The sequence below is a fragment of the Aotus nancymaae genome, unplaced genomic scaffold (genome assembly GCF_030222135.1).
Source record: "Aotus nancymaae isolate 86718 unplaced genomic scaffold, 86718_ANA_hifiasm-v0.15.2.pri h1tg000019l, whole genome shotgun sequence".
NCBI lineage: Eukaryota > Metazoa > Chordata > Mammalia > Primates > Aotidae > Aotus > Aotus nancymaae.
Window position 1 is genome coordinate 44,087,239 of NW_026988431.1, and position 26,679 is coordinate 44,113,917.

At 37.8% G+C, this 26,679-nt stretch overlaps 1 protein-coding gene and 1 pseudogene across 3 annotated transcripts in view; both read left to right on the forward strand.

The window, feature by feature from the left end:
• The first annotated feature begins 1,191 nt into the window (after positions 1–1,191).
• Positions 1,192–26,679, forward strand: part of SELENOT (selenoprotein T) — a 71,074-nt gene continuing 45,586 nt past the window's right edge. For 2 of the 3 annotated variants that reach the window (XM_064378795.1, XM_064378796.1), the window contains exons 1-5: positions 1,192–1,393; positions 15,504–15,614; positions 16,160–16,286; positions 18,176–18,263; positions 20,004–20,157. In XM_064378795.1, coding sequence (XP_064234865.1) covers positions 1,257–1,393; positions 15,504–15,614; positions 16,160–16,286; positions 18,176–18,263; positions 20,004–20,128 — 588 coding nt within the window. In that variant the 5' untranslated portion in view covers positions 1,192–1,256 and the 3' untranslated portion in view covers positions 20,129–20,157. Of the gene's footprint in view, positions 1,394–15,503; positions 15,615–16,159; positions 16,287–18,175; positions 18,264–20,003; positions 20,158–20,677; positions 21,391–26,679 lie in introns of those variants that run through there. The other variant, XM_012437039.3, reaches the window with a different exon arrangement.
• LOC110568011 (small nuclear ribonucleoprotein G-like) lies at positions 22,576–26,343 on the forward strand (annotated as a pseudogene).

Consider the following 26,679-nt stretch of genomic DNA (forward strand, 5'->3'; position numbering starts at 1 on the left):
AATATTAAGCAATTACTATTTTTTTAAAGGTGAGATAATGATACTGTAGTCATTTTTTTTCAAATAATAGTTATTTTTTAGAGGTATATGCTTAAATTATTGTAAGCCAGGTGTAGTTGCCTGTGCCTGTATTCCCAACTACTTGGAAGCTGAGGCAGGATTGCTTGAACCCAGGGGTTTCAGCCTGCAGTGAGCTATGATCATGCTACTGCACTCCAGCCTGGGTAACAGTGAGACCGTGTTAATATATATATAGATGAAATGATAGGATGTCTGAGACTGGCTTCCAACTATGACTAGGAAGGGAAGTAGTGTTTAGAGATATACACAAATCAAGATTGTCAAAATGTTAGTAACTGTTAAAGCTTGCTAAGGTAGTTATTCTATTTTTGTATATGTTTGGAATTGTCCAAAGTTTGTTGTTGGTTTTTTGTTTTGTTTTGTTTTGAAACAGAGTCTCGCTTTGTCGTCAGACTGGAGTGCAGTGGCACGATCTCAGCTCACTGCAACCTCCGCCTCCCGGGTTCAAGGGATTCCCCTGCTTCAGCCTCCCAAGTAGCTGGGACTATAGGTGCGCGCTACCACGCCCGGCTAAATTTTTTTGTATTTTAGTAGAGACGGGGTTTCACCATTTTGGCCAGGATGGTCTCGATCTCCTGACCTTGAAATCTGTCCATCTCGACCTCCCAAAGTGCTGGAATTACAGGCATGAGCCAAAGCACCCGGCCAAAGGTTTTTAAAAAACTTATGTTTAATATGCTTTTAAGATAAAACAATATTGTAAGATCAATGAAAAGGCCATAACAGGGCACCCCAAAAATTTCAGCATTACTATCCTGAGGGTCAGGAGTCTCCTCCCTTCTATCCGCCAACACTGTAATCAGGGCTGTCAAGTAGATGTTTCCAAGTGTCTTAGGCAGATAAATGGATAAACTGCTAAAACTGGATGCAGAACTCAAAACTGCCTCAGACATAGGCCGTGTGACACCCCACTAGCGACTTTGCTCCCTGTCTGCCCTTCTCATGCCGTCGCACAGTCTGACACACTACCAACATGGTGGTGAGTCAGGACGGTGAAACAGGTCAGCTTTTCTTTCCAGGAGTGTGCGCCGGCGCCGGGCCGCGCAGGCGCATTCCTGCTCCCCTCCCCCGACCTTGGCTAATCGCGCCTGCGCAGTGGGGAGCAGCTCGCGCCTGGGCTGTGGGCTGGCTGCAGTATCACTCTGAGGTCTGCCGAAGCGGCTGGCTCAATTAAGATGAGGCTTCTGCTGCTTCTCCTGGTGGCGGCGTCGGCGGTGGTCCGGAGCGAGGCCTCGGCCAACCTGGGCGGCGTGCCCAGCAAGAGATTAAAGATGCAGTACGCCACGGGGCCGCTGCTCAAGTTCCAGATTTGGTGAGTATGTGCACTGGGTCCCTGCCTCCCCGCCGCGCTTCTGCTCGGCGCCGCTGGCTACGCGACGCCCCGGCTTCGCGGCCTAGCTGGCTGTATCTTTGGTCCTGCAGAACGGTGCCGGCGCCCTTCCACAGCCAGCCTTCTCGCGGTCAGGCCGCCCTCCTTTCTTCCAAGTACAACTGCTGACTTTTTTTTTTTGCCTCCTACAACAGTGGGAATGGGGAAGGAGGGTACGAGAAGGTTAAACGCTGAAAGGCAAAGACGGGGGGGACACCTGTTAGTACGGAGGACCGGTCGGCAGCGTCACGCCATAGCCACCCGGCTGCCTGCGGAGATGGGGATGAGTAGGCGCCGCGTCGGCGGAGGAGCGCCAAGCGTTTGTCACTCATTTCACTTTTCCTGCCCTCTTTTCCGGGGTTATGCCGGGCGGCCTCGCTGCCTGGCTAGGTGAAGGTTAATTCGGGTCGTTGGAGAGGACCCGGGAGTGACAGCCGCCGTTTTTCTCCTGGACTTGGGGGCACTGTTGAGTGTGCGAGTGGGGCGACGGACTGCTGGAGGGCGTGGAGGGAAGGTTTGCGATTTCCAAAGTGTCCGAAAAGGAGCACCTTGTTCTTTTAAACTTTGACAGTTTGCTCGCATTCCCGCCTCACCTGCCTCTCAGGAGTTGCCTGCTCTGGCATCTCGTTCTTCCTTTCAGTTGTCTTGTGGACTCGCAGGAAAGATCTCGGTCGTTTTCGGCAGTGTTCTTATAAATGATTTTGTTTTTAACCAAATAGGCATTAGAAGCAGGGCAACGATGCATTTTATACGGTAAGTGGAGTTGGAGGTGGGGACTGAAAGGCCCTGAAGATTAGGGAAGAAACACCAAAATTGTAGAATTATAGAAATGAGAATCTTACACCCCTAAAGATGACATTTTCTCAGGATAAACTGACCATCCCAGGATAACCAGATTAGTAAATCATCAGAGTCCTGATACATTGGAATGCTGGTGTTGGACATCATTCATTTAAAACCTTCTTTTAAGAACTTCATGTATTTGTATATTAAAGTTTAGATTTTCTACTTATCCAACTGTTTGCTTACTCGTTGAAGACCAAGGAAATCCTTAAAATAATAATTAAAACATCAGTTTAAGGTGATGTTTAAGAGAGTTAGAAAATATGATGGTGAGACTTTATTTTTGGTGAAAACTAAAAACATTGCAATTTCTCCTAATTATAAATAAAACAACTCCCTGTACAGTGTTCTATGTGCCGGGAATATATCATCTTTTATGTAATATTGCAAATGGGAGAATGGTTTAACCATTAACATCATTAACTTTTTTTTTTTTTTTTTTTTTTTGAAATGGAGTTTCGCTCTTACTGTGGCGAGATCTCTGCTGACAGCAACCTCCGCCTTCCAGGTGCAAGCAATTCTCCTGCCTCAGCCTACCGAGTAGCTGGGATTACAGGCATGTGCCACCACGCCTGGCTAATTTTGTAATTTTAGTAGAGGTGGGGTTTCTCTATTTGGTCGATTTCCCGACCTCATGTGATCCGCCCGCCTCTGCCTCCCAAAGTGCTGGGATTACTTTGGGCAGTCTGGACATTTTAATGATGTTGACATTTGGAATCTATGAAGATGGAATGTTTTTCCATTTGTTTGTGTCGTCTGTGATTTCTTTCAGCAGTGTTTTGTAGTTCTTCTTGTAGAGTCTTCCATCTCCTTGATTAGGTATATTTCTAGGTATTTTATGTCTTTTGTGGTTATCATAAATGGGATTGCATTTTTTGGTTTTCTGCTTGAACGTCATTGGTGAATAGAAATGCTACCTTTTTTTTTTTTTTTTTTTTTTTTTTAATAGGGTCTTGTTCTGTTGCCCAGGCTGGAGTTGCTAGACTTCATAATGTCAAACTATAACAAAATTAGTTAAATGGTGCAATAACAGCTTACTGCAACCTCAGCGTCCTGGGCTCAGTCGATCCTCTGGCTTCACCCCTGGAGTAGCTAGGGCTACAAAACGCACGGCATCACATCTGTTACTACTGATTTTCATATGCTGAAACTTGACTGAAGTAATTTATCTGGTTTAGGAGCCTTTTGGCAGAATCTGTAGGGTTTTCTAGGTATAGAATAATATCAACAGTAGGTCGCGCCTGTAATCTCCGCACTTTTGGGAGACCAAGGCGGGAGAATCACTTGAGATCAGGAGTTTGAGACCAACCTGGGCAACATGGTGAAACCCTGTCTGTACTAAAAATAAAAATACAAAAATTAGCTGGGTGTGGTGATGCATGCCTGTAATCCCAGCTACTCGGAGGCTGAGGTGAGAGAATCGCTTGAACCGGAGAGACAGAGGCTGCAGTGAGCCAGGATCACACCACTGCATTCCAGCCTGGGTAACAGTGAGACTCTGTCTCAAAAGAAAAAAAAAAAAAAAAAAAAAACTAGAATTCTGTCATCAGCAAAGGCAGATAATTTGACTTCCTTTTTTTCCATTTGGATGACATTTTTTTTTCTCTTGCCTGATTGCTCTGCCTAGGACTTGCAGTATTACATTGAATAGGAGTGGTGATAGTAGACATCCTTGTTTTGTTCCAGTTCTTAGGGAATATGCTTTCAACTTTTGCCCAATTCAATATGATGTTGGCTATGGGTTTGTCATAGATGACTTTCACTATTTTGAGGTATGTTCCTTTGTTTAAGTTGTTGAGGGTAAAACTTAAGTTTTGAATACACTGTGCCATCAGTAACTTCGGCCTGGACTCCATGCCTCTACAGGTGGGACTATAAACTTCCAGAATTCTGTGTGTTACTGCTCATTCTCTTCTTGCTGCCCTGGTACCCTGACACACCCTTATTACTTATTCTGTTGATGTTTTCTTTTTCTTTTTTTTTGACTGGGTCTCACTCTGTCACCCAGGCTACAGTGCAGTGGTGCAGTCATTGCTCACTGTAGCCTCGACTACCCAGGCTCAAGTCATTCTCCCACCTCAGCCTCTCAAGTAGCTGGGACTACAGGCACACACTACATGCCTGGCTAATTTTTTTTTTTTTTTTTTGGTAGAGAAGAGGTTTTGCCATATTGCCAAGCTGATCTTGAACTCCTGGGCTCAAGCAGTCCTCCTGCCTCAGCCTTCCAAAGTGCTGGGATTGCAGGCGAGAGCCACCTTGCCCAGCCTTCGTGTTTTCTTTCTTTTTAAAACATCCTCTGTCAGGATATAGAAAGTTGGGAATGGAAGCATGGATAGTACCTTACTTGACTGAAGTTGACCAGCTATTCAGTTCTCCCTTTGGGAGAGCCTTAGGTCTATGAGCTTTCACATAGGAATTTTCCTGAAGCAGAGTTTAGGTAATTTTTCTTAATCTTGACCTTTCTGTCTACCTTATAATTAATACATTTTTCTCCTAGATTTTGCAGTTAGGTTGTTGGTTAGTGTCAGTGTTTGGTATGATTTATTTTTGTGAATTTTTATGATTTCAGAATTTGAGTAAGAATTTGCTAAAGGCTATGTACCAAAATTACGTTACGTTAGAGAATTTCAGTAATGTTTTAAAAGGTAATTTTGACTGGTAGAAAACAAATGTGGAACAGAGTGAATGATATCAAAGATTCCTGTAGTAGTTATATGAATGAAAATGGAACCCAACTGTTTTACTTGTGATTGGTCTCTTTTGTCACATTACAGTGCTTGCTTTTGAAGGTAGCTTAACTAATTTTGTTATAGTTGGTCAGTATAAAACCTAGCATTTGTACCACAAGCAAGAGAGTCTTTTCATTAGGTATAAAAGTACCCTTTTCTTACACTTTGACAAGGTGTTCATCTGATAAATAGTTGTGTCATTAAGCAGAATTATTTACAGTTGATTTGACCTGGTTATCTCAGCACTACAGATTCATGATGTCACCTGTGTTTGGTTTATCTTTCAGGTTTGCATCTTGGGAACTAAAAACAGTCATAACATTTCAGTTAGTCTATTAAACTGGGTTCTTCTTTCATTATTTTCAATTTTGCTGGTATAGAGGAAGAAAGGATAGAGTGTACATAATTGATGACCTAAGAGAAGTGCGATAGAAAGATATACTAGTGAAATTATAGTTCTTTCTTTCCTTGCTCTTTAATTTGTGTTTGTAATTTGTACACTGCTCTCTGGACGCTTCTGTATTACTTTATAATTGTTCCCCAGGGTTTGCTGTGTATTTGTCTCTCTGAAATTAGATTGTGAACTTCATCAGGAAAAGAGACTAAAAAAAAGTTTTATTAACATTTAAAGTATCTAAATGTTGTTAACATTTTTATAATAATGGTACCGAGGTCCGGGACGCAAAGTCGAGCATCTCCTGGAGCGGGGATCCAGCTCACTGTCACATGGGGACTTCAGCTTTTGTGGGTTTTTTTTGAGACAGAGTCTCACTCTGTCATCCAGACTCAATCTCAGCTCACTACCACTTCTGCCTCCTGGCTCAAGCGATCCTCCTGCCTCAGCCTCCTGAGTAGCTGGGATTCCAGGTACCTGCCACCGCACTCAGCTAATTTTTTATTTTTAGTAGAGACAGGGTTTTGTCATGTTGGCCAGACTGATCTTGAACTCTTGACCTTAAGTGATCTGCCCGCCTCAGCCTCCCTAAGTGCTGGGATTACAGGCATGAGCCATGGTACCAGGCTATATGTTTTTTTAATGTTGGTCATTCTTTCTAATGTTAAGACCCTTTACCTTATTTTTTCTTTGAGGAGAATTAGATTTTAGTGTCTCATATAATTTGGGTGGTCTCACATAATTTCGATTCTTATTCTGGATCTGCCACCTACTAATGATATGACTAAAACAGGTTAATCTCTCTGAGTCTGCTCATTTATAAAGTGGGCATGATAGAACTTCACAGGATTGTCTTGAGGGTTGAATAAGAATATAGCTATCTAGCTAGTTTGTTCAAGGACATAGGTATCTGATAAATCTTAATGTTTTTTCCCCTGTTGGATGAGTTAGAACAGAAATAAGAGTTGAAACTGGTAAGCCTATTTTGTCCATCTTCTTCTTTTGCCCATAGTGAAAAAGCCACTTTTGTTATATTCTGTACTAGCCTCCAAAGTTTGTTTTGTTTTAGCTTTTATTCTTTTAATTAGCCCAGTTTATTTTTGGTTATGTTCATCTCTTGTGCTTATCCTTGAGACATATTTTCTAGAACCAAAAAGTCATGTTTCTGAAGCAGACTTTTTAAAAGATTACTTTATATTTTTCATCAAGATTGTTTGTGACTCTAGCTAGAATCCCTTCCCACACACAGACTCCAGCTTATTTATTTTTCAAGATCTAATTAGAGTTCTTGGTATTATTCGCATTTTTACTGTACCTTCTTGAAGGTCAAAGAGTTCAAAAGACTGAAGATATAAAGGTTTTTGAGCAGAATTAGACATAAAACTCTGTCATAGTTTGGTGTTGCTATAACAAAATCACAGACAAGGTAATTTATAAGGAAAAATTTATTTCTCTTAGTTCTGGAGGCCGGGAAGTCCGCTGTCAAGGTGTAGGCATTTGGTGAGGGCCTTCTTGCCTTCTTGCTGAGTCATCCCATGGTGAAAGGTCAAAGAGAGGGCAAGAGAAAGTAGGTGATTGAACTTGCAGCCTCATCTGCCATTAGGCGCTGCCTCTCAACAGCGTTGCATCAGAATTATTTTCATGCTAGGCTTTTTGTAGCACATAAACCATAGCATAAAGATACTTGTTAAAATTTTAAATGACTGCTAAAGCAAGTTTCTTTGTTATATGTGTAAAGCATTGCCCAGTAATAATAATCTTAAGGTACTTTTCTGAAAAAAAAAAATATGGGGAGTGGACATAATACAAACATCTTAATACTTTTAAAAATTTGTTTCATGGAGTGGTATGTGATACAATTTGCAGTTGTACAAAAGTGAATAAAGGAAGATAATTGTAAAATTTGAGGCAGCAAAAGTTAAATACTCTAGGGACATTCTCTTCACTAAACTATTTAGAGGATGGGAACTTTTTTTTTTTTTTTTTTTAGAGAAAAAGACCCAGAGATGATTGAGAGGTTCAGGTTGATTAACATGATGGTGCATTTATCTCATTAGGTTCCTTAAGATTCTCAACACACAGTGTGTTGGCCACTTGATTTGATTCACAGGTTTTTTGGAGTGAGGAACTTTATAAGATGACTCTTCTGCTCTTAAAGACTGGCAGTAGTTACAGGTACAGATGGATATGTCACTGGTTTTGTGCCAGATGCCAAAGAGGAATGGTAGTGAAGCCACCCCGGCCCCAGGAGAAAGCACATGCAGTTATTCATCAAGAGACAGTATATTTTAGGTTTATTAAAAAAAAAATCCAAGGCTTTGGGATCAAGAGAAGGTAAGGTGCTATTGAACGGTTTTGAGTAGTGACAACACAATGCCAGAAAAAGATAAATTGGGCTTATAGATGCTGTTATAATAAACGTTATACAATAAGAATGCTAACAAGTACAAAGAAAATAGATACATAAAACTTTTAGAGTTAGCTGGCTATTCTGTTGGAGATTCTTAGGAGGTAGGTGGGGGATGAGTAGTGAGAGGAAGCTCAAGTGAGGCACATCCTTCCTACTAGTAATTCTTAGAAGCTACAAATTAGCTTGTCAGATTTAAACTCTTAGTCAAAATAAATAAACCTGAGGTTTCTTGCTTAGAAAAGCAGGTCAGATGTGACCAGAAGTGGAGTTTTTATTTTTTTAATGGAGGATTTTAGAGAGAAGGAAATAGTATAGAATTTAGAGCCAGAAAGGCTCTTACACATGAAAATATGAAAAGTAGACTTTGTAGGTTTATCTAAGATTTTTATTTAGTGGGATCTAGTTCTGAGCTAGAACTAGGATTCAGGGTTTCTCTTTCATTATTAGTTCAGCTAGGAAGAATATTTAGAGAAGCCAGGGTAATTAAGATGAACCTTGATAGGTATAGGAAAGAGATAAGAAAACAAAAATGCAGTAGGTAAGATGGAAGAATTTTAAAATCATTTTTATGAGAAATAGATATTATTGGCTGGGCGAGGTGGCTCACGCCTGTAATCCTAACACTTTGGGAGGCTGAGGCGGGCAGATCACCTGAGGTCAGGACTTCAAAACCAGCCTGGTCAACGTGGTGAAACCCTGTCTCTACTAAAAATACAAAAATTAGCCAGCATGGTGGTGCATGCTTGTAATTCCAGCTACTCGGGAGGCTGAGGCAGGAGAATCACTCAAACCTAGGAGGCAGAGGTTGCAGTGAGCTGAGATCATGCCATTGTACTTCAGCCTTGGCTATAGAGCGAGACGCCATCAAAAAAAGAAAAAGAAACATTTGGATATTATTAATTTATAATTTATGATATGTTTCACAGAGGGCTTAAAGTGAGAAAATAATTGAAATTATATAGACTATGTAAATATTTCTATAAAACATCTGTTGAAACTGATTCTGTAATTCATTGTCATTTGAATAAAGTGGGCCTGTGTCAATATTAATCAAGTGCTATTTGAATGTCTACTTTGTACCAGGCACTGGGTACAAGGAATATAATATATATATATATTTGGGGAGAATGTATTATTCTGGTTGGATCTTGAAGAATAAGTAAGAATTAGGTAATAGGAAATTGGACAGTATTTTAGAGATGGTGACTGTGAGCAAAGGTATGGAGTCAGAAATATATAAGGCATAATTGAGGATAGGAAGTTGAATAACCCAGTTTCACTGGAAGACTCAGGGCAGTAATTAAGTTGGTAATAAGGAGTAATATAGATTTATTTGTTTTGAGACGAAGTTTTACTCTGTCACCCAGGCTGAAGTGCAATGGTGCGATCTTGGCTTACTGCAGTCTCCACCTCCCGGGTTCAAGCAATTCTCCTGCCTCAGCCTCCCAAGTAGGTGGGATTACAGGCGCCTGCCACCGCGCCTGGCTAATTTTTGCATTTTTTTTAGTAGAGGTGGGGTTTCACCATGTTGGCCAGGCTGGTCTCGAACTCCTGACCTCAGGTGATCTGCCTGCCTCAGCCTCCCAAAGTGCTGGAATTAGAGGCGTGAGCCACTGCACCTGGCCATAGATTGTTATCAAGCTAGAAGTTTAAGTTTAGTGATCTGAGGACTATGGAAGTGAGAAATGTTGTTTTTGTTGTTGTTGTTCTTTTTTGTTTTTGTTCTCACTCGGTCATCCAGGCTGGAGTGCAGTGGCACAATCTTGGTTCACTATAGCTTCTGCCTCCCAGGCTCAAGCAATCCTCCCAAGTAGCTGGGACTACAGGTGCATACCACCATGCACAGCTAATTTTCGTATTTCTTGTAGAGATGGGGTTTCTCCATGTTACTCAGGCTGGTTTCGAACTCCTGAGCTCAAGCAGTACACCAGCCTCAGCCTCCCAAAGTGCTGAGATTACAGGCATGAGCCACTGCACCCAGCCGAAAGGAGAAGTATTTTTACACAGGTGAATATTACGATGGAATCTACACTCAGGCAGTTGAATTGATTGGAGGAAGGATAGGTGGAAAGCAGCGTACCAGTTATTATAATAGTTGAAAGGCAACTATGGGCATGTGGTGGTAAGTCCAGTTGTAATAGAAAAAGCAAATAATGGAGCTGAGTTGGAGGACTGTTATGAGAGAAGCAGGCTGGGTATGTAAGGAATATTATATTCAAACTGCACTTGTTTCACTCAATCTGTATTCCTGTTTTTCCTCTCATCTCTCTCCAACCTGTGTTTCTTATAACTAGTCTTAAATCTTTTCTCTCATTTAGTAATTATGGAAATACTAAAAAAAAATTTTTTTAAACAAATTTAGGAGGATCACTTGAGGCCAGGAGTTTGAATCCACCGTGGGCAACATAGTGAGAGCTCATCTCTACAAAAAATTAAAAAATAGCTGGCCATGGTGGCACATGCCTGTAGTACCAGCTACTGAGGAGGCTGAGGTGGAAGGATTGCTTGAGCCCAGGAGTTTGAAGCTGCAGTGAGATGTGATTGTGCCATTGCCCTCCAGCCTTGGCAACAGTGTGAGACCCTATCTCAGAAACAATTCACTCAATTTTTAACACTCTTTTGACATTAATTGGCATTCTAGAATTTCTGCTTAATTCTTACCTTCATTATTTCATCTCGATGAGATGTTTTTCTCCCTAAAGTGATTCACTAATGTTGTATTACTCTTATACTATTTATGATTTGATAAACCCAAAATTCAATTAATCTGTTTTTATTCTCTTCATTTTGTGTGTGTGTTATTCTTATGGTCACTACTTTTTGGTCTTCCTATACCTTTTGCATAACATTTCAGGAAATCTTTTTTCTTTTCTTTTCTTTTTTTGTAATGCTTTTGACTGTATTTATTTGAGACAGGGTCTCACTCTGTTTCCCAGGCTGGAGTGCAGTAGCACAATTTGGGCTCACTGCAACCTCCACCTCCTAGACTCAAGTGATTCTCCCATTTCAGTCTCTTCAGTATCTGGGACTAAGGTGCCCATCACTATTCCTGGCTAATTTTTGTAGAGATGGGGTTTCACCATATTGCCCAGGCTGGTTTCAAGCTCCTGGGCTTGTGATACACCCGCCTGGGCCTCCCAAAGTGCTAGGGTTACAGGGTTAACCCACTGCACCCACCCAAGAAATATTCTTCCTGGGGAAACAATTTTATCTCTTTACTCTGGGAAGTATTTTTATTAACAGATTTATATTGTAGCAGCCACTCAATAAAAGTGACTTGATAAAGGTGTTTAATAAATGGTGATTTACCTGCATCTTTAAGTAATTTAATTAGCTCTTGTTAAAAGAGCAACAGTTGACTCTGTATAGTAAGGTATCTCTGTATTACTAGAAAGGGATTTGCAAAGTAATAGGACTTAAGCTCTTGTTAAAAGAGCAATGGTTGACTCCGTATAGTAGGGTATGTCTGTATTACTAGAAAGGGATTTGCAAAGTAATAGGACTTCAGATTTCTTTTTAGGAGTTTGGTTTAATTCCTAAGGACATTTATTCCAGGGGCAGAAGGATAGACATCATACTAAAAATGATGCAACAATTTTAGTATGTTCATATATTTATTTGGAGGTGTACTGAGAGAGGCAGTTTTACTCACTGACCCAGAAAGAGTGGAATAATTTGAAAGAACTGGGTGAGGTGGTAGAGGTGATGGTTACTAGCTCTTTACCATGTATGCCTTTAACATTTGTTCACCTTGGTATGTTACATTTTGTGTATTACTACATTTTGGAAAACATCTGTTGGTAGTGGTGATTGCTGCTTCATGACAGAAAAATTATTTTAGGAAAAGCAATGATATAGGAAAAAAGTTTCTTGGTTTTTCTTCACAAGTCTGGAGGCAAATATAAGGAGGAATATGCATAAGTAAACTTGTGTAAAAGTATGTTATGGCTGTCTTATAAACCACTTTATTTTTCAGAAGTAAGAAAAGTTCAGTTTTAAAGTCCTTTGTGGAATCTAAGATGATTAACTAATTCTATTTGAAGTTTCACACAAAGTTCTAAGATTTAACTGAAGATTTAGGGCCAGATGAGTGAAGTAGATTTATGCTTCTAAACACAGTAGCCAGAGAAGTGGGTGACTGGGGAAATCTGACTGATAACTCAGCCTCCGCATATGCACATCTCTAGTTGAGTCTCTTACCCTTAAGGGACTTCTTGGGGCTCACAAACTTGGTCCTCTCAGAAGAATCGCTATATCTTCATCATGGAAGAACCCAGGAGGCCAATTGTATGGGGTACCTGATGATGGCATTGTGGACAAAGGGAACTTACTTTCTGGACATAGGAAGGATAGCTCTTGAATCATCTAATCTAATTATTGAATTTGGGTTCTAGTGGAAAGGGCCTAGGACCCCAAATCACAAAGACTATGTTCTGGTCCCAGCCCTGGCACTGGATGGTATCTGTGTTACTCACCACTAAATACTCACTGCCTAATACAGTGCTTGCCATGTAATAGACATTCAGTAAATATTTGAGTGAGTGAAATAGTACATTGGATGCATAACTTGGGAAAAGTCACTTTATCTCTCTGGATTTCATTTTTTCCCCCTTCATCTATAAAAATAACGAATTTTGACTAAGTTAACCAAATCTCTAGTTCTCAAATTACTACATTAAAAGTTAGATACAGTTATTTTAGATAATCAACTCCATTGTAAACACCAGTGCAAACTTGGGCATTGATATCAGGTAGCATTTCTTGATTTTAAGATAGAATTATAGGTTATCTTTACAAAAGAAGACATACATGAGGCCAACAAACATATGAAAAAATGCTCATCATCACTGGTCATTAGAGAAATGCAAATCAAAACTACATTGAGATACCATCTCACGCCAGTTAGAATGGCGATCATTAAAAAATCTGGAGACAACAGATGCTGGAGAGGATGTGGAGAAATAGGAACACTTTTACACTGTTGGTGGGAGTGTAAATCAGTTCAACCACTGTGGAAAACAGTGTGGCGATTCCTCAAGGACCTAGAAATAGAAATTCCATTTGGCCCAGCAATCCCATTACTGGGTATATATCCAAAGAATTATAAATCGTTCTACTATAAGGACACATGCACACGAATGTTCATTGCAGCACAGTTTACAATAGCAAAGACCTGGAACCAACCCAAATGCCCATCGATGATAGACTGGACAGGAAAAATGTGGCACATATACACCATGGAATATTATGCAGCCATTAAAAACGAGGAGTTCACGTCCTTTGTAGGGACATGGATGAACCTGGAAACCATCATTCTCAGCAAACTGACACAAGAACACAAAATCAAACACCACATGTTCTCACTCATAGGCGGGTGTTGAACAAGGAGAACACATGGACACAGGGAGGGGAGCACTATACATGGGGGTCTGTTGGGGGGGGACAGCGGGGAGGTGGGGAGTTGGGGAGGGATAGCATGGGGAGAAATGCCAGATATAGGTGAAGGGGAGGGAGGCAGCAAATCACACTGCCACGTATGCACCTATGCAACAACCTTGCATGTTTTTCACATGTACCCCAAAACCTAAATGCAATAAAAAAAAATAATAAAATTTTAAAAAAGAATTATAGGTTATCTAGATTATTTTTATAAAACAAAAGCAATATTAAACTTTTTTTATATTTTCCTTTGCTTTTTGATGTAAAGAAAAGATTTATAAAATAAGAAAGCAATTATGGCAGAATTTTTTTTTTTTTTAAGAGACCAGGTTTCACCATCTTGGCCAGGCTGGTCTTGAACACCCGACCTCAGGTGATCCGCCTGCCTTGGCCTCCTAAAGTGCTGGGATTACAGGCCCAGCCTGTGGCAGAATATTAACAGGTGGTGAATCTAGGTGGTTTATGACAGATCTTTATACTATTGTAACTTTTCTGTAAATTGGAAATTGTATTAGCAGTTTGAACTCAGAAAAGCCCGTGTGGTTAGAAAGAATAAAAAGTACAACAATGGTAATAATAAAGCATTAGGTGAATGTTAAGGATAATATTTGGAGATTCATAAATTCATTTAAATATAGAGATTTGTATCTCTGCAAAATATTTAGACTTGTAAGAGACATTCATTCTAAATGTAAAGGAAATATTCACTGTAAAGCAAGACTGGTGAGTTTCTCACTTACTGCCCCCGCCCCCCCAAAAAAACCCTGCAGGTTTTCTTAAATTTAGATCTACTAATGTTTTTTACAGTTTTACCCTGTCAGATATTTTTACCTTGTCAGATATTTTTACCCTGTCCATGTTGTTCCTTTGGATTGGTAGTGGTGGTTACCAGTTTTTTTCCTTGATTGACAAAGCTGGCACCTTAGGTTTTACTGTAACTTAATTACTGAGCCTGCTACATCTGTACCAAGTGGAACCTTACAGTATTTATCTTCACTTAGAATTTAATGAACTTTAGTGTTTAACAATATTACCTGCATTTGTAAGCTCTTCTGTTGATATAATGGTACCATCTTCTTTTTTCTCATGTGCACTCTGGAGGCTTATTTCCTTTTTTTTTTTTTTTTTTTTTTTTTGCTGGGGCAATGCATATCTGAAAGTGAGTTGCTTAGAGACTTTAATAGAGAAGATTGGATACTGTTGGCTTAGCTTAATCTCCAGAGTAATGATAAGGATTATCTGTACATATTGTTGAAAATTATGTTCCTAATCTTTGTTTTCTTTTGCAAAGTAGAATCAAATTTTAGAGTTAGAAGGGATCTAAGAGTTTAGTCTAAGTTCCTTTTGTTGTGTTTGGGCAAACAAGTTTGCCTAGTTAGGGGCAGAATGGGAATAAGAAACAGAGTTTCATTCTCTTAGGCTTTGATTTTTTTTTTTCAAGTCGTGTGTCACAAATTTGAAAGTCTCCAGTTCAGATGAATAAGAATTGTTTTCATTTCATTTCACTGTTTATACAAGTAATTGATACTCCTCCAAAGAGGCCAAATCTGTGTGAGAGCTCAAAATATGCTGTATGTGGGGCCGGGCGCGGTGGCTGACGCCTGTAATCCCAGCACTTTGGGAGGCCGAGGCGGGTGGATCACGAGGTCAAGAAATCGAGACCATCCTGGTCAACATGGTGAAACCCCGTCTCTACTAAAAATACAAAAAATTAGCTGGGCATAGTGGCGCGTGCCTGTAATCCCAGCTACTCAGGAGGCTGAGGCAGGAGAATTGCCTGAACCCAGGAGGCGGAGGTTGCGGTGAGCCGAGATTGCGCCATTGCACTCCAGCCTGCAAACAAGAGCGAAACTCCATCTCAAAAAAAAAAAAAAGAAAGAAAGAAAGAAAAAAAAATATGCTGAATGTGGATGGGTATTTGCTGTTGTCCAACAGTAACCCAAATCTATAAAGTTTAATGTTCTTCTTTTTTTAACTTAAAAAATAATTAGGCCACATACTGGCAAATACAAAGTTTAATGTCTTAATGGAAGGATTCATTTGAGGGTGCGGTAACTGAAATATGTGAAATATATTAAAAAAAAAAACTCCATGTATTTATCATCCTGATTCAATTATTAATTTGTGACTGGTTTTGAGAAAAATTTGTAACTTTGATAATTTTTAGGCTTTGTCTAACTACAAAATAAATCTAGATATATTCTAAATGACTTAATGGAAACACTTATTTTTCTGCAGTGTTTCCTGAGGTTATAGGCGGGTATTTGAGGAGTACATGCGGGTTATTAGCCAGCGGTACCCAGACATCCGCATTGAAGGAGAGAATTACCTCCCTCAACCAATATATAGGTAAGAAATTTTAATAACTTTAAAGGAAAAGAATTTATTTGACTTTTAAATATTTGTGAATTGGTTTAATTAGCTGTCCTTAGTTACTGTAATTACTTAGTTGGTTATAATATACAGAGAATGCTATTTTATATATAACAAGTTTATTTAACCCAAATATAGAAGGCTTTTCCTGTAAGAAGGAATAGGGTCATTTCAGAGATGGCAACCCTTCTAAAGATGTGTTTTCTTACATATTTTTAATTGTGGAAATAGAATAACTATCCTCAATTTTTATAGAAAGTCAATGGTATTAAATTCTGTTTCATAAAATAATAGTTTTTAAAGACCAATTCTATATAATTTTATAGTTTAATTTTTCAGTTGATTTTAAATATATTAAATATTTTTGTTTTAAAACTGCGCAATAAACTTTAATTGCTTTTTCTATAAGTAACTTTTAGATTTGGTGTCTAGAAAAGTCTTTGCATACACTTGAATTACTAAATTTTAAAGTAGATTAGAAATTGTGGCTTCTGATGATTTTCTTTCTTTTCTTTTGATAGACACATAGCATCTTTCCTGTCAGTCTTCAAACTAGTATTAATAGGCTTAATAATTGTTGGCAAGGATCCTTTTGCTTTCTTTGGCATGCAAGCTCCTAGCATCTGGCAGTGGGGCCAAGAAAATAAGGTATGTAACTTAATAGCTTTGGTAACTAGGTTTTTAGGTTGTCAATGAAATATTCTAATGGATTTTCTTATTTTGAATACTTGTTATTGATTCACCTGTTAACACGTATTATTTTAATTTATACCAGTTTTATCTCTGGGCAAGTCACTTAACCTCCCTTTACCTTTTTTCCATATGATATATTATGAGTGATTAGGGCTTAACCTTTTTATTTTGGGGGGATAGGGAGGTATTACTTTAGTATTACCAGGGCACAAAATAATTTGTTATCTGATTTTGATTATATTAGTTAGGTCAATTCATATCCAGCAAAACATAATATATACATAATGTAGGACTTTTATACCAACTAATGTGGTATTAGTGGGTTGATTCACCTTAAAAAGGGTATTTCCATTAACTTGTTCTTATCAAAACTCCTCTTTTCAAGTTCTTTGTCCTTTGCCTCTTCTGTTCATGGGTCTGTTTTAATTGCCTGAAAGAAACAATGTAAATATACTCAAGATCTTTGTGCTGTTTCTCTTTCCTTTGTTTTCGTAGGGTCTTGTTGCTACATACATTTTTTCTAGATTACTCTTATTTTATTTTAGTTAAAATCATTTTTTTTCTGGAGGGCTCACCATCCTGTCTAAAATGGGTCTAATTTGTATTTTTCTCATGGATTAGATTTTTCTTGTTGTTTAATTCTAGGCCAAATACCTTTAGCAGACTCCTGCATAGCTGTACTTCTTTTTCTTAGGGAACCATTTCTTTCCAGTAACAGACAAAACTACTTAACATAAATATCTTCAAGTGCTATCTCTAATTGAAGTATATCTCTACCTTGTAGGTTTTATGGCATTTCCTTGTGTATTGTTCACAGGAAAATAGACTTAACATTCCCAAATGGTACAGTAATTCCTATAAAAACAAACCCCACCTAGCTCCTGTGAGGTAGTAGGGAAAGCTCTTTCTCAGCTGCTGTGAACATTTGATTTATTTTTCTGAAACAGCTTGCTGTGAATTGGCATTCTCACAGCATCCTACTCTTAGTCCAGTGGTTTCGTTAAATTAAAACTTTTCTGTCCAATAAGGAATACCTAGTCACTTTTGGGAGAGAGTATAGGTTTGCTTTGAAAGGTGAATGATTATACTTTAACATGCCTGTGCTTTCTAACCTACTTCTTTCTTAGTTTGACTTAAAATGGTTTGTTTGAAACATACACAGTTTGTATTGGAGTTGCTAATTTTGCATCACTAGTCTCTTATGAATTTATATGGATGTGTGTGTGTGTGTGTGTGTGTGTGTGTGTGTGTGTGTGTGTACATATATATATATTTGAGACGGAGTCTCACTCTGTGGCCCAGGCTGGAGTGCAGTGGTGTGATCTCGACTCACTGCAACCTCCGCCTACCAGGTTCAGACAATTCTCTGGCCTCAGCCTCCCGAGTTGCTGGTGCTACAGGCGCGTGCCACCATGCCTGGCTAATTTTTTTGTATTTTTAGTAGAGATGGGGTTTCACTGTGTTAGCCAGGATGGTCTTGATCTCCTGACCTCATGATCCACCTGCTTTGGCCTCCCAAAGTGCTGGGATTACAGGCGTGAGCCACCATGCCCGGCCTTATGAATTGATATATTATAAAAATGGTAAAGTTAACTCTTCTTATGCATGTATTCTTTTGTTTAACTTATTAAGGCTATTATGAAATCTCTTAGAAATTCCATGTACATTATGAATATCATCTGTAAGTGCTTCAGTATGTATAGAGTTGCAAATTAATATTGCTTTACGTTATCTGAACATATGGAATAGCAGTAATAGTTTTTATGGGAACTTTTTAAGTAGATTAAAAAGAACATTTACCAAAAGTGACTTTGCCTGCTGTACTTAATTATATTTTCTTTTAGGTCTATGCATGTATGATGGTTTTCTTCTTGAGCAACATGATTGAGAACCAGTGTATGTCAACAGGTGCATTTGAGATAACTTTAAATGGTAGGTTCTGAATAGTTTGCATTTTGTGATAGATTTTAAATGATTTATAATGAACATCAAGCTTTTTTATTTTTTATAATAAGAGAAACTTCTTTAGTGTTTATATGAAGCTTATTTAAAAGAAATTGAAAATTTAGGAGAGAGAATTTAGAAAATTTTAACTTAATTTTTTTAACTTGCTCCCTCAACTTAATCTCTTTACCTCTACTTGAACTTCACATTTTAGAATTCCTTGATGAGTTGGTCCTCTTCTTAGGTCAGATTGTCTCTGTGAACCTTATCTACTTCCATGGCTTTAAAATAACATCTGTATGATGATCCCTGAATGTGTATCTCTTAATCTCTCTCCTAAAATGCTGTGCTCAAGAATCTTAAACCTACTGTAAAATAAACTCTTACTTACTTCTCCTACTGATAATGCCTGTACACTCTTCTGCTCCCCCTTTGACATTTCTCATTTATTTTATGACACCATCATTTGTCTACTCAGTTGCCCAGAGACCTATGATAACATCACCATCTCCCCTAGTTTCCATATTTAATGGATTACCAACTGTTCTCAATTCCAACTCCTAAATTTTTCAAAAATCTACCTTCTGTTCATCTTCACTGCCACCACCCTAGTCCAGGCCACAATTAACTTGTTACTCTCTTTTACATTCTCTAAACCAGGGGTTGGCAAATACGGCCTATGAGCTAACAATGTTTTTGACACTTTTTGGTTAAAAAAATAAAACTAATATTTTGTTACACATGGAAATTATATGAAATTCAAACTTCTGTATTTATAACTAAAGTTTTGAGTTGTATCAGTGCAAACTTCATAGAAATTTATAAGTATGCACATAATCTTGATTATTGTCTCTTGGTTCATAAAGCATAAAATATTTACCATCTGCCTTCTTACAGAAAAACTTGCCAATATCTGTTCTAAACAAAAGCTTTTTAAATGCAAATTGTATCTTGCATTTAAACTTTGTTCTCAAGATAAAGACCAGAACATTTAATGTGGCCAAAAGGCTCTGCATGATTTAGTTTAGTGATTATAAAGCTATGGTCCTATGAGCCATATCCTCTGCTGCTTGTTTTGTAAATAAAGCATTATTAGAATGCAACCATGTCCATTTGTTTATATATTGCCTACAGCTGCGTTCAGGCTACAAGAGTTGAATAGCTGTGGCAGAGACTGGTTATCATCCCCAGCCCAAAATGTTTACCTTCTGTCCCTTTACAGTTTATTAGCCCCAGTCTAATCCTTTCCACCTTCCCACCCTCCCTTATATCGTTCTTCTTCTATATTTCTTTCAGCTATGCTGATTTTCTCTTACTTTTCATGTGCCAAGCTCCTTTCTGCCTTTACATTTCTGTTCTCTCTCCCTCAAAAGTTTTCTATTCAAATGAATCCCCACTCTGTCATAGTAATTTTTTATCTTTTAGGTCTCAATTTAAATGATATTATTTCTCTGACTAGTCAGGGACAGCCTTGTGTATATGTCCCTCCTAGTACAGTAGTGCCTTCCACTTTTAATTCTAAGTACACAATTGTAATTTTGTAGCTGTTTGTGTACTTCTTTCGACATTCCTCCTACTAGAATGTAAATTCCCTAAGAGCAAGCAGTGTACTTTTTTCTCACTTTTGTATCCCCAGTTCTGTATATAGACGATAAATATTTGTGGAATGAATGCATATTATAAAAAAATCCTTAATTTTTTGGGGGGTGGTGCCATTTATTTTTATAGATGTACCTGTATGGTCTAAGCTGGAATCTGGTCACCTTCCATCCATGCAACAACTTGTTCAAATTCTTGACAACGAAATGAAGCTCAATGTGCATATGGATTCAATCCCACACCATCGATCATAGCACCACCTATCAGCACTGAAAACTCTTTCGTAAGTTGTTTAAAAATATAACTATGTATAGGTTTCTGTTAATCCTTATGAATCAGCAAGTTAGTAAATATTACATATATTATCACTTGAGTTTCCAATTTAAGATTAAACAGAGGGATGTGTTCTTCATTAAAATGTTGAAGTGTATGAAGAGAGTTTGGACCTGCCGAAATAAAGTCAGGTTGTTAGTAGTTTTACCTTCAAGGCTTAATAACTGGATCTGTAACCTTATTTTCTTTACTCTAAATTCCTAATGGCCAGAGTTGATCTATTATGCTAGAGGTGTGTATACTTATCCTATCCTTACCTTCAAATAATTAGTTCCTGAGAGTATGCAAATTCTTTGAACACACTCATGATAAAAAATTTATAGGCAAATGTGTGAACACAGAGAGGTATTAGTTAACTTTTGCTTGGCAGGGTTGTTCTCAGTTCCTTTCTGATCAATGAATTGACTTTCTGAAGGGTTTTTATGAGTGATTTTTGAAATAAAATACTCTTTTTTCTATATATCTTTCAGGCATTAAGGGATTTTTGCAAGAGCAGCGTGACTGACATTATGAAGGTCTGTACTGAAGACAGCAAGCTGTTGGTACAGACCAGATGCTTTCTTGGCAGGCTCGTTGTACCTCTTGGAAAACCTCAATGCAAGATAGTTTTTCAGTGCTGGCATATTTTGGAATTCTGCACATTCGTGGAGTGCAATAATGCTGGATAGCTTTTTTCCCCCCCCAAATTCACCCAGTTAATGTGTTTTTGTTAAGGTAGATATTACTTCTTACAACTTTTTTTCTTAGTTGTATTTGAAAAAGTAGAAAATTGAGTTATGATTTGATTTTTTTCCCAAAGATGTCTGTTAAATCTGTTGTGCTTTTATATGAATATTTGTTTTTTATAGTTTAAAATTGATCCTTGGGATTCCAGCTGAAGTTCCCAAATACTTTATAAGAGTTTATCAGACATCTCTAATTTGGCCATGTCCAGTTTATATAGTTTACAAAATGCAGCAGATTGTGAACAGTACATTATGCAAGATTATGGGGGAAATCCTATATTCAGAGTACTCTACAAATTTGTATGTATGTGTGTATGTGTGTGTGATTACCAGAGAACTACTAAAAAATCCAACTGCTTTTTAAATCGTCTTGTGTAGTTCAAGTGTCATGCCTTGACCAATCTAATGAGTTGATTAACTGGGCCTTTATACTTAACTAAATAAAAAAACTAAGCAGATATGAGTTAAATTTAAAAGTTTCAATTTATTGCTCAATGTACCTGTTAACATTATATTTAACAATTGTCTGCTGAAACTTTTGTTTTTGATTTATGGATAATTTTATAAGATTCACTTTAGATTCACATACAAATAATGGGCTCATTTACCATCTTTAGGATCATTGAAACTCATCCCTCAGAAGAACGTTCACTTGAACCTCTTTACAGCATTGATATTAGGTGAACAGAAATTACCTGACTGATAATTTGTCTAACACCATATATCAGAATTTTATTGTATATGATGAACAAAACTTAAAATTTTTTAAATGTAATTTTTAAATACCGTTTCAGAGTTCTAAAAAGGTAGTTGTTTTTTTTCTTTTAAACTTAAATTGATAAAGACTGTAAGAATAATTTAGCAGAAATAGAGCCAGAATGTAGAAAAATAGTCTTGTAACAGAAATCATAACATACTTCAGCTTCCATATACGATTAGAAGTGGTAGAGCCAAAAGTGATTTAGGGAAAAGTTATGAGGTAAAGGTTGAGTGTCCCTTTTCCAAAAATGCTTGGGACAAGAAGTGTTTCAGATTTCATATTTTTTTTTGAAGTTTGGAATATTTACATTATACTTAACAGTTGAGCATCCCAAATCTGAAATCTGAAATGTTCTAATGAGCGTTTCCTTAGTGTCATGTTGGCACTCAAAAAGGTTCAACATTGAGTCCACCTAACACTTAGGTGTTAGAAAACCTAACTTTCTATAACAATTAACCTTATACTTTGTTTGAATATTTGTTGAATGCATGTCAGGTAATGGTCCTGATTGTTACAGCTTCAAGGTGGAACATAATGTAATCTCCAGATGCTAGGAAGTTAGTCTTATAATTCACTGCAGAAAATTGATTAAATGGTTCTCCTTTTAATTAAGAGTGTTGAATTATTAGAGTGTTGAACCATTAACCTATGTTCTTCATATAGTGACAAGAGTCCTTAGAGATTGTTATTCAAGTTCCTCAGAGATTGTTATTCAGACATAATATTGTTTTATCTTTGACTAGAGCTTAAAAACCTTGTTATCAGATTGTGTACCACTCCCAACTCCCTACCTTCTGCAAGTTGAATGTCTTGCTAAGTGTGTCTAGGGGTTCATCTTCAGTAATGGACATTCCACTATTGCCACAGTTAACTTCATGACATTCAAAACTTGGGCCTTGGATTTTCCTGTGGACCTGACAGTTGAAAATATAGAGATTCAAATCCAACTTTCTCTATGTTTGCCTTGGGTTGAATAAGTTGTCTTTTGGAGAATAGCTTTAAGTGGCTTAGACACTGATAAAATTCAGCTGTTTTGTTGACACTCATCTCTTTTGTCTTATGCTTAGCCATATTTAAATCTTGAATTTAATAGAGTCTAGTGAAAAAATGAGTGGGAATGAATATAAAAATAATATAAGGAAAAAGGGAAAGTAAACTATTTAGAATATAGTTTTGTTATATTCCCAATGTTTCAAAATTTATTAGTTACTCATAAATTACTGTGGCTGTGTAGTTTATAAATGTCTGTGCACTATTATTAATTAGACCATAGAACATGCCAGCAGGTTGGCTAATGCTATGGGGTTTTTGTTTTAACCACAGTTGCCATTGTGGAAGAAATTATTTGGTACATTAATAAAAAAAAGTTGGTAAAACATGGCTTTATATCTCAGTGTGTAAGATGTGCAAGACAAATATGCTTATATCTTTTTCTAGAATATAAGTGGTATAATTTGCTTGTGGTACTAACACTATTAATGACAGGAGCCAATCAGCCTTTACAGCTATCAAAATATAATGAGATCCCAATGATGATTCTTTCTTACTTTGAATGTTAATTAGTTTGGGACTTTGATTGGCTGGCAAACATTTTATCATTGTCAGAATTTAATTTAGATTTCAAAAATAGTTTACAGGATTTTAAACATGGTGTGGTATTCTAAAGACTTTTTTTTTTTTTTTTTAAGAAATCTTTTTGAGAGAAACAAAAGAGGATTGTAAAGCTTGGGGACTTACCTCTGTAGCATTGTGAAAATAAACTTTTATTAAGCTGATTTGAAAGGAATTCCTACTCTGTGCAATTAAATCTATACTAGAGCATATGGTAACCATACTTACAAAACTTTGCATTATAAAAATGATGGTCATTACTTTCTAATGGCTTCTTAACCCTACCAGTGTTCACTACCCACTATCAAGTCTGGCATGCAAGTCTTATCACATTCTTGGACCTTACACTACTTCTCAAGCCTTACGGTCTACTTGTGCTTCAGTGCTGCTGAACTGTCAACAGCTCTGTCAACTGATGTATTCTGTGCTGGAGTGGAGCAAAGTGGAACAGTTTATATCACTGTCCATCTTTACCCCCAACCTGCAGAATTCCTGAAATATTCACACTAACATCTTTAAATCTGGAGAGAAACAAAATGAGTGTTCTCTCTGTATTAACTAGTATAGGCAATTTAATAATCTCAGAAGAAAGAGCAAAGATCAGATATATATTTTTTTAAGTCAGCTGGCTCCTTTTTCCTTAGGCTTCAGAAAAGCAAATAGAAACAAATAGATCCATATGCCAGGTGCTGTGGCTCATGGCTGGGAGGCCACGATGGGTGGACTGCTTGAGCCCAGGAGTTCAAGACCAGCCTGGGCAACATGGTGAAATTCTCTTTCTTAAAGAAAAATAAAAAATTAGCCAGGCATGGTGGCATGCAACTGTAGGCTCAGCTACTTGGGAGGCTGAGATGAGAATATCGCTTAAGCCCAGGAGGTTGAGGCTGCAGTGAGTCAAGATTACACCACCGCAGCTGACAGAGCAAGACCCTGTCTCAAAAAAAGAAAAAAAAATAATAAGAGATAGGCCCAGCTCAAAACTGTATCTTGAAGAAAAATATAAACTGGTGTCAGATACAGTAGAAAGCTGTAAAGTCATCCAATCTATATCAAAACTAATAGACTGTCTTCTGTTGCCGTGTTAAGCATGAGCAAAATAAAAAAGAAAGAAAGCATGCAGACAAACAGTGGTGGTTTTAAATTTTTCATGTGCTTAAGAATAACTGGATCCTATTCCTAAAAGTTCTGATTTGGTTGATCTGAAATGGTGCCTGGTAATTTCCATTTCAAACAAGCTTCAAAATAATGCTGTCTATGGTCTACACAAGTCCCTAATTTTTAGGTCATGGACTGGGAGTGGTCTGTGGCCTGTTAGGAACCCCGCCGCACACCAGGAGGTGAGTGGCAGGCTAGCAAGCATTACCTCCTGAGCTCCTCCTCCCGTCAGATCAGAGGTGGCATTAGATTCTTATAGGAGCCCAAATCCTATTGTGAACTGCGCCTGCAAGGGATCTGGCTTGTGCGCTTCTTCCGATAATCCTAATGCCTGATGATCTGAGGTGAAACAGTTTCATCCCGAAACCATCCCCTCAACCCCCTGTCTGTTGATGGAAAAATTGTCTTCCACAAAAGCAGTCCCTGGTACCAGAAAAGATTGGGATCTGCTGGTCTACACTAAGTACCACCATGCCATAGAGCAGAATGCAGAAGATTCACAACTCATCCTAGATGCATCACATGTATAGAAGGACTTCATAACATGAATTCAGTAAAATGGGAACTCAGTAGATAAAAAGAATGATATGAGAGGGAGATTATGTTTCTAAGAAAGCACTGACATAATTGTCCCAGTCTTAAATGCACCATATTCTTTCTTGTTGAGTTATTACTTCACACCCTTTTGTATGAATTTCTTTTAAAAGGAAATATTAAATCTTTGAGTATAATATAAAATAACTGGTTTGAATTGCCAGATTTTCTCAGAGCAAACCAGGCAATAGCATGCCTACATTGTTCTTATAGTGACAACTGATTTTGATTTTCACATTAAAAGTCTGTTTAAGTTCTTGTAATTCTGAATAGAGAAAAATTTACATATTTAGCTTTATTAGAGTAATTAACCATAACACAACTGTTTAAATTGCCAGGGAAACCCAGTCTACTATTTTATCCCCACCAACCCCTCTAGAAGGATTAATTAGTTCATGTAACTAAGAAAGTCCAATGTAGAACTGGCTTCAGGGATTCAAATGAAAGTATCAGAAATCTAAACTGGCCTCATTTTCTCTTATGAACCTCACCATAATTAGCATAGAGAATTGGAGGAGGGGGAGGCGTTGAGAAGAGGGGATAATGAGGAGGGGAGGGGAGGAAAGAGAGCATAGATTAAAGTCCCAGAAAAGTACTCTGGTCCAACTTTTGTCACATTTGCTATCTTGGAACTTTCTCACTTGATACCTACTCCCTCCTGAATGTTTTGTCATCTATTAACCTCGTTTTCCTTTATTGACCCCTTCTGCCCAACCTTCTCATTCAGGATTAAAATTGTTTAAGACAAGACTATTGCTTTGTGGTTATAGGCTGCTCAGATCAAGTACTTAGCTATTTAACCTGTTTGAGAGTTGTCTAGAATGGATGGTGCCAGCACTTGATTGCTTAGTTAAGAAAGAAAAATAGGGCATTCCGTTCCAAGGCCTCTGTGTGCCCGCGGAGTAGCCATCAGGAGCAAAGCTCACCCTCCCGAGTTGAAAAAATTTATGGACAAGAAGTTATCATTGAAATTAAATGGTGGCAGACATGTCCAAGGAATATTGTGGAGATTTGATCCCTTTATGAATCTTGTGATAGATGAATGTGTGGAGATGGCAACTAGCGGACAACAGAACAATATTGGAATGGTGGTAATATGAGGAAATAGTATCATCATGTTAGAAGCCTTGGAACGAGTATAAATAATGGCTGTTCAGCGGAGAAATCCATGTCCTCTCTCCATAGGGCCTATTTTACTATGATGTAAAAATTAGGTCATGTACATTTTCATATTAGACTTTTTGTTAAATAAACTTTTCTAATAGTCAAAAAAAAAAAAAAGAAAGAAAAATATTAGGGCCTAGGGAGATTGCTGCCAACACTCCCTAGGGCCACTGGCCATCCTGTGCTCTGTGTACTAGCAACTCTTACAAGAGGAAAAAAACAATTACAGCTCCTTTATTACTCTTGAGTTGCTAAGAGCAGATCTGTTTGAAAGAGAGTGTGCTGTTGACATTTTCCCCTAAGCTTTTTGAAAAGCGTATTAGCGTTTTAAAAACTGTATTAGAAAATGCTGCTAAATTTTATCTTTTAACAGCTCATAAAATCTAGGGGTAAAATTGCTTTTTAAGATATTAAAATATATAATGTATGTAAGTAACAGGTAACACATAAATGTGCTTCTTCC